Source organism: Pygoscelis adeliae, unplaced genomic scaffold, assembly GCF_000699105.1.
Source record: "Pygoscelis adeliae isolate BGI_AS28 unplaced genomic scaffold, ASM69910v1 Scaffold315, whole genome shotgun sequence".
In the NCBI taxonomy this organism is placed as follows: Eukaryota; Metazoa; Chordata; class Aves; order Sphenisciformes; family Spheniscidae; genus Pygoscelis; species Pygoscelis adeliae.
In genome coordinates, this window is record NW_008824865.1 from 382,053 (window position 1) to 390,681 (window position 8,629).

Here is an 8,629-nt window from a genome sequence, read left to right on the forward strand (position 1 = left end):
GTCTTATGAGGAGTGGCTGAGGGAACTGGGGTTGTTTAGCCTGGAGAAGAGGAAGCTGAGGGGGAGACCTTATCGCTCTCTCCAACTACCTGAAAGGAGGTTGTAGCAAGGTGGGTGCCGGTCTCTTCTTGCAAGCAGCAAGTGATAGGACGAGAGGAAATGGCCTCAAGTTGCACCAGGGGAGGTTTAGATTGGCCATTAGGAAACATTTCTTCTCTTGAAAGGGTTCAGTCACTGGAACAGGCTGCCTGGGGAAGTGGTTGAGTCACCATCCCTGGAGGTATCTGAAAGATGTGTAGATGTGGTGCTTAGGGACATGGTTTAGTGGTGGACTTGGCAGTGCTAGGTTAATGGTTGGACTTGATGATCTTAAAGGTCTTTTCCTACCTAAACAATTCTATCTTGATTCTGTGTTGATAGTCAGAAATTTTCAAAAGTAAAACAGACATCTTAAACAAGAGGTGTGTTCCTTGGTCACGTGTGTCTCTGTATACGTATTACTGACCAAATTAAGCACTTTTCTTTGGCTGGTTTTGGGTTTATTTTTTTAATACGTCTGTAAATCAATTAGCAGGATTTTGGTCTCATTTTTGCCATCAGCAGTACCCATTTGCTCTCTGTGCCTCTGATTTCTCTTTCTGTTCATTCTTTTATCTTCACCAAAGGGATTATCAGTTTCCTAACTACTAGAATGTTTCAGGGTTTTTATTTAGTTTGACTTAGTGTCCTTGGGACCAGTGGCTGTAGGGTCAGTGGTGGCAGAACAGTCAACATGTCCTTGAGATTTCCTGGAATTGAAAGCGAGGGTCCTGTTTTCTGAAATACTTGCAGAATATGATTCTTCCCTGCTTAACTTCTGGTGATGAATACGCGGGGAGGAGGGTTTGATTTGTAAATTACAGCTTGAGTAGCTGTAGCTGAATCTTCTCATAGCATGCTTTTGTAGGCAAATATTAGATATTTATTTATTTATTTCCAGGTACATGCTGGGCCTGTCTGCTGTTCCTGCAGTTATACAGTTTCTTGGATTCCTCTTTCTTCCCGAAAGTCCCCGCTGGCTCATTCAGAAAGGCCAGACTCAGAGAGCACGGAGAATTCTGTCTCAAATGCGTGGCAACCAGGCAATTGATGAGGAGTACGACAGTATCAAAAACAACATTGAAGAAGAAGAAAATGAAGTTGGAGCAGGTATGCTGAATGCTTCTTGGCCTCTTTGCCTATCAATGAGGAGATAAAAATCAGAAGAAATTTTGAAGTCACAGCCTGTGGGAACTTGATGTTTTGCTTTTTCTTGTCTGTTTTGCTATTTGAAATATTTCATATACTGGTAGCTTCAAAAATGAACAGATGTTTCTGTGATCCTACAGTTTTAAATTAGGTTCTGGTTTCTTAAGTGAGGAAAAAGTAAAGCTGTGTAAGACTCTAAGTTTATACCACCTACGCTTATGTGAGAATTGCACTCAAAAAATTACTCAGTTTAAGAATGCACATCTTGAAGAGTGGAAATAAATAAAATAAACTTTGGTTTCTTTCATCAGTTTAAAAGGCCAAACAGACACTAGGGAAATCAGAAGGCATTTTACATACCTGAATTATCCAGAGGCCGTATCCTGGCTGACCATATTCTACACAAGCAGCCTTTGGAAAGATTTACAAAACTAGGCATGTAATATAGAGATTCTTTTTCAGTAAAGGCAGCTTCTGAAAGTCCTTTTGGTCTGCCCCCAAGAGAATAAGTCATCTAAATCAAATCCTTTTTTCACTCTTTTGTATCCTTATGCCATAATTGCTCAAAACTTTATGTATGTACTTATATGTGTAATTAAAAAGCAAGATTACCATTCCATTGACTTTCTTTCCATTACATATTTTCCCCTTGCTTTGTGCTGAAAGTGTTAACATGGGAATCTCAAGTAAGGCTCTTAAGTAAGGCTCATCTTAATTCTTGCTTCCTTAAACATTGATAGGAAAATACTGTAACTTCTGAGAGCTGATGGAAAGAAAAATGCAAGTTATTTTATGTCTATGTAAATTGAGATTCAACATCTTATAATACTTAATCTCATTGAGTGTGGCTTTGAGCCTTACAATAAATAATTAAGTATCTGGAAAAAGTTATTTGCTACATACTAGGGAAGGAATTTTCAAAATATTTATCACTGGTGTGAAGCAGGGCTGGATTTTTTTTCTCCTATTATGTTTTTGAGACTTTGGATACTCTTTTCCATTTCTTCAGAGTGTGTGTGTGGGAAATGAAATTCATTGAAGCTGATTTGATAAAAAGCTGAAGTGGATATTCATAGAACAGCTTGGGTTTAAGAGTCCGGTGCCAAGGTTCTTGATCCTAATTAGGGATTGGGTTGTTTGATTCTGTGGAGAGCCACTTGATGTTCAGTATTAAAATTTTTATGCTTTGTAGAAATAAAAGGAGCAGGTGTTTGACCCATCCTGTCCCTTATTTTTAGTCACTTGGGCAATAGGGTACGATCTTGTTTCTCTCTCTTAAATCTTGCTCATGCGGCTGTTTCACTATTTGTAAACTAAATGTGGTGTTGTAAGACTGCAGTAGGACTGACTCCAGCTCAGTTGTTAATTCAGTCCTCTGTACATTTGTAACTTGGACTGGCACATTAATTATGAGGTTGTTGGCTTTCTGGGATGTGTAGGTCTCTTGATTTCTGCCCCCTCCACTCCCCCAGTAACTTACTGTGTTCCTGGAGTTTGGTTAAATCAAGCACATTCCTAGGAGAAATCTTGGTGACAGAGAATCAGTGTTTTCCTCTCAGGTAATCCACAGCTTCAGAGTTGTCATCAAAGGCCATTAGAAAAAAATGAGGGTACTTACAGGTATATGCTGTCCCGCTTGTTATAAACGCTTAGCAAATAGGCATTAGATAGTTATGGTCACTCTTGGTTTTGATTATAACTTGGTAATAATTGCACTTCATCCCATTTAACCCGAAGTCTTTGTTGTTATTAAAAGGTATGTTGTGTGTCAGCATCAAGACATACATTATTTTTGTTACCTTTCTGTGACTTACAGGTGGTATTTACAAGTAGTGTTAAATTGTAATTACTTTCATTTCTTGAGGAGTTGTCTGGATCCTCAGTATTGAATTTGGCATGTGTAGTGCAAGAGCAACTTGCTGTTCATGAGGTCATTGCCAGGTGTTCAGGTATTGACAACTCAAACGTGTTCTTCTGCAAAGACTTTGCGTTTCATTTTGCTATGTGTATTTTGGGTTTTTTTTGTTTGTTTATTTGATATATTCCTGTAGTACTTTTTGTATTCATTTCTCCTATTTGTGGCAGACAATGCTTTAAAACACTAGTTAACAGCAATGACAAATGATGGTACTAATTCCTATCAGACATTGTGGACATCATTCCAATTTTATAAAAAGCTTTAATGACCCTAAACTGACAGTGTGTGTATGTGGCATTCAAGGAAAGATAACTTCATAGATTGAAAATCATCTGGCTTACTTTTAGGTAATAGTGCCTTTTCCTGTCCTGTCTTTTCCTTTCTTGAAAAAGAACAGATGTTCTTTTTCATTAATTGATACACAAGCATCTTTGCCAGTCTCTTAGGGCATCATTTTCTAAGTGAAAATAAGCCTGTGTTTGACTCCTTCTCTGCAAGGGAGTAACAGAATGTAACTGTAACATATTCTCCAGTCCCACACTAAAAACTGTAATGCCTTTTGTAACTGTTTCATCAACTATTCTTGTCACAGAAATAATGAATCACAGGGGAACTTCATCTGTGTTGTTTAAGCTACTTTCTTAAAGGTTTGGTTTTAATGTCTGTCATAAAAACAGTGAAGTTCATTGCATTTTCTACATGGTCATCAAGCAGCTTCTGTCTTGGAAATAATAAAAATGCCTTCAGCAACAAACTTCTGTTTCAGAAGTCTTTTCTACCAATGTGGGATACCTGTTAAGCGAACGATTCACATTTCTTTATCCTTTCCAATACATTCAGCCAAACCACTGCTGCTGATACTGCTTAGCAGCTTATATTTTAGCATTTTCAGATTAGTATCAGGAAAAGGATGTATCTTTTTGACAAACACGTTCCCCATGACTGGTTATGCAAATGACATTTTTTCTGGCAGTCATGAATACTGCTTTTGCGTGGTCTATTCTGTGCTTCCAGTGTGACTTGGTGTTGTAACCTTGCATTTTGAGAAGGGAAGGGGAGGGCATTGCATTCTGCAGTAACATTACAAGACAAGTTGAATCTTGGTTAAGTCCAGCTAATCATCATCTTTTAATGTCATCACCCTCAGATGGTGGGGCTGTAGTGCAATAGGGAGCTGGCGATAGGAAAATCAAGGGTGGAAGGACTAATGAGGAAGATGTTAGAGAGAAGAGACCTCCCCAAGAGTTGTGGAAGCAGTAGTTTATAGGTGCGAAGTGGCCTTCCCCTTCAAATATGCTGTGGATCTTGCAGATACCCCAGTGCTTGGCTTAAGCTCTGAAGCCTTAGAGGAGAGAAAAGGGGAGAAAATGGTCGAAAGGGGTTTGCAATAGAGGGAAGGATCAAAGACGTTGCTAGGAGAGAGTTTTGGAGTGACTCTTTCTAGCAAAACATGTCTGACTTGCACTGCTGCTGAATTGTAGTTTTTAGTACAGTTAAGGCAGAGGTTCTGTACTGCATGTTAGTTGAAAACAGGCAATCAAATCATAGCAATGCAGGTAAGCACTGCCACAGTGGCTTAACACAGAGGTATAGATGAAGTAACTTGTGCTCCTAAGCGAATTAGAGAGTGGGATTTGTAATGCTAATTCTAGAGCAAGCACTTTGGAGAGAGTTTAACAGTGGCGGTTTTGTGCATAACCATAAAGATATCTAGCACACCTTTTGTAAAAGTCTTACAGGCTGCCAGTGTAGTGGTCATTTCAGACTGGAAAGAAATCATTATAGCATCCAACAGAGACATTTAAAATAGATCATTAATTTCCTATATGTTTGACAACACTCCAGTGTTCAAAGCAAATCATAGAAGAGCATCAGTTTGTACTGTCTTTCTATGTGAAAGCATCTGCGAACTGCATGGCCTTTCCTCATGCCTCTCGTAGCAATACTGAGCTGTGATGTGCCAGGATGCATGGTATTTCACGTGAAATCAGTAGTGATGAGTATAGTACTAACTTAACATCTTGACGAAATGAACATCATTTGCATTAAGACTAGACATTTATTTTTTGTGTAGATGAGGGATGTGTAACCATGAATCATAATTACACTGGGAGAGCAGTGTAATCTCACCCAGCCCTATTTGTCCCACATTTCTCTAACCTGTGAATTAGGGTTGAGACTCTTGACCTTATCTGCTATGCCTGTGGACCTTTACATTTTATTATCTGTTCTTATGTGTGTATATGTCTCAACTTCTGATCATGAAGATGTCTTTTTTGCACGTTATGCTAGTAGTTCTGGCTGTGTAAAACTGCTGAGTAATTCTGGCTGTGTAGAACTGCTGGGGCTCAGTGGTGCATGGAACCTCTGTGAAATTCACTCAGTGATTTAGAAAATTGATCATTACACTGTAATATTATTTAACCTACCATTCTGTGTCTGTACCAGAATGTAATGGGCACTGCTTCTAGATCAGACATCTTCTTGTGTTTTCATTATTTTTAATACATTTTTTGTAATAGCCTAGCTTTTTTTTGAGAGACCAAGAAAAGTGTATCCATGCCGCTCTTTCACTCCTGTAGGCTTGACTCACTTTAATTCTTTGCTGAATTTCCTATTGGATCAGTGATTCAGTCTCCTTTTTTTAGGTTTTTTTATTTCCCTGTTGGAGAGAGAAATGTTGTTTACTATAAAGGTAAAACCACCTCCTTACCATTAGGTTTCAGCTCATAACTTTACCCAATTAACTGTTGGTTAAAATAGGATATTATCAGGCAGAAGATCTGGACCCTCGGTCCTTCTGGTTCCAGTATATTTCTATTTCTTGCACCTTTTCTTCTTAAGTAGTATTTTAACTTGTTAGTATTCCTGGCTACGGCTTTGGCTGGAACTGTTTGACATGCATCTTTCTAGGGAGATACCAGAAGTTTGCAATGTTTTCATTCTTAATCATAATTCTCCCCTTACTTCTGGGAGTCCTTTTTATCCTAGGCCATTGCCCAACATGCCTGGTGTTGAAAAAGATGTGGACATGCTTATTACTATTGGACATCAGCTGGAATCTTATTTAATGAAACTTGGTAATACTGTGATGCTCCGGTAGGGCTGTGTAGAACTCTGAATCATTCCACTTCCAGGCACTCAAATCCTTATTTGAAGTTAATTCCTCTTTTATGATATTAAGTGGCTGTTGTTACCTGTAACCATGAAATTAGAGGGAAGTCTTTGGGGCAAAAGGAAACAAAAGAGTTGGGCTAAGGTTTTGTTGAAGAAAACCCCAAATCCAATATGGTTGGTAGTCATGTCAGCCTGAAATTCTTGCTTGTGGCAATACCAAATGCCAGGGTCAGTTCCAGGTGGGTTTTGCCTTTGGATTTTGTGCGAAGCGTGGCCAATGCAAGAGGTACTTGAAAGGAATGTCTTTGTTTCATTCTTGTATTTTAACCATTTGACGTGTAGAATTTTTTCTTTGTCTGTTCCCTTAAGAACAAAAATTCTTCCTGTGTATCTCTCCACTGGAATTTGTTTAGAGTTGAACCCATAAAAAAAGCACTCCTCTGGATAATTTAAAATTCATACAATGCAGGCAAATAAAACAAGGAGACATTTTATCTTGAGAAAGTATACTAACTCAATTCAGTGTAGAATCAGATAACAAGAAAAAACCTTCTACAGAACTTGGAATATTGGCAAGGAATATTGAAAGTATGAATTACTGTATTAAACAATTGATAAAGAGAGATAAGATTTTTTGGTTCTCCTTTTATCCTTAGTGTCTTTTAAAAGGCTGACTTAGTCTTGCAAATATGACCTTTGAGAGATACAGTGTATAAAGAACAATTATTGTTTTTCTGCCTTGTATAGAAATATGACTGCTGTATTTTAAAAATAATAGTTTGTTTCTGGTCTCTTGGAGCTCTGCTTATACCTTCAGTTTGTGTGCCTAACCGTGAGTTTGGGAATGTCTGTATACTTTAGGAATCCTGGTGTTAGCACGTTTACCTGGCAGGGCATTTGGAGTCGGCCTTGCTTCAGTGGCTTATGACCAAAACCAATCCCTTAATCTTTCGCCTTGGTTTTCAATGTGCTGACATAAATTCAACGTTTATCTGGAAATGGTGGTTAATTGCCTGTCTGAAGATCAGATTCTTTCAGGTAGACTGCTTCAGATGTATGTTTCTGAACAAACTCTTCTTTGCCTGAAGTCCAGACAGATTTCATGTATGGTAGTCCTAAAGGGCAGGAAAAAGTGAAACTTTGTAAAACTTCATGTTTTCCTTTCCCCTTTCATAGGGAAGCACTGTGAGGCAGGAGGTTTTGGTTTGGTTTTGTTTCTTTTCCCCACTTCAGATTCACTATGAAGTTTCTGGAAGTAAAATTAGCTTTCCATTGACAGTGTTATTAGCTTTAAATTAGTTCACAGCTTCTGAAGTCTACAGAAAATTCAAGCTACAAGTCTGGAAAATAAAAGAAAATTAAAAAGACTTCATCTCTTATCAGTTCAAAGATAAATTTGGGCATAATGATTTTGTTTTAAGCCAAATGACATCATTCACAGATTGAAGTTGAATTTGCTGATGTTCAGGTAGTATTAACTGCTGCTCTTCATCTGAGGTCATTTGTGGGGCTACACGTCTGGAAACAGTATTGGATTCCACTCCAATACTAGTGCATCACTGAATGTTCAGCTGCTCCCTGTACTTTGTTTAGGAACAGGTATCTGCTTTGTGAAAACACATGTTTCAGAGTGGAAAAAAAATGCTGGAAGAATAAGACTAGTGATTGACATCCTTTCATGAGAGAATGTGGTGGTTCTTCCTGTCAGCTTGACCTCGGTGCTGGGGAAGATTATGGAGCGGTACATCTTGAGGGCGCTCACAAGGCATGTGCGGGACAACCAGGGCATCAGGCCCAGCCAACATGGGTTCATGAGAGGCAGGTCCTGCTTGACCAACCTGATCTCCTTCTATGACCAGGTGACCCGCCTAGTGGATGAGGGAAAGGCTGTGGATGTGGTCTACCTGGACTTCAGTAAGGCCTTTGAAACTGTCTCCCACAGCATTCTCCTTGAGAATCTGGCGGCTCACGGCTTAGACAGGTGTACTCTGCGCTGGGTCAAAAACTGGCTGGACGGCCGGGCCCAGAGAGTTGTGGTGAATGGAGTTCAATCCAGTTGGCGGCCGGTCACGAGCGGTGTTCCCCAGGGCTCAGTATTGGGGCCAGTTCTGTTTAATATCTTTATCAATGATCTGGATGAGGGGATCGAGTGCACCCTCAGTAAGTTTGCAGACGACACCAAGTTGGGCGGCAGTGTTGATCTGCTCGAGGGTAGGAAGGCTCTGCAGAGGGACCTGGACAGGCTGGATCGATGGGCCCAGGCCAACTGTATGAGCTTCAACAAGGCCAAGTGCCGGGTCCTGCACTTTGGCCACAACAACCCCATGCAGCGCTACAGGCTTGGGGAAGAGTGGCTGGAAAGCTGCC

The 8,629-nt window shown here is 39.7% G+C and overlaps 1 protein-coding gene across 1 annotated transcript in view; it reads left to right on the plus strand.

Annotated features, from left to right (window-relative positions):
* SLC2A13 (solute carrier family 2 (facilitated glucose transporter), member 13) overlaps positions 1 to 8,629 on the plus strand; it is a 163,852-nt gene that overhangs the window by 33,721 nt on the left and 121,502 nt on the right. Inside the window, exon 4 of the mRNA XM_009324389.1 lies at positions 980 to 1,188. Within this exon, the coding sequence (XP_009322664.1) occupies positions 980 to 1,188 (209 nt within the window). The remainder of the gene's footprint in view (positions 1 to 979; positions 1,189 to 8,629) is intronic.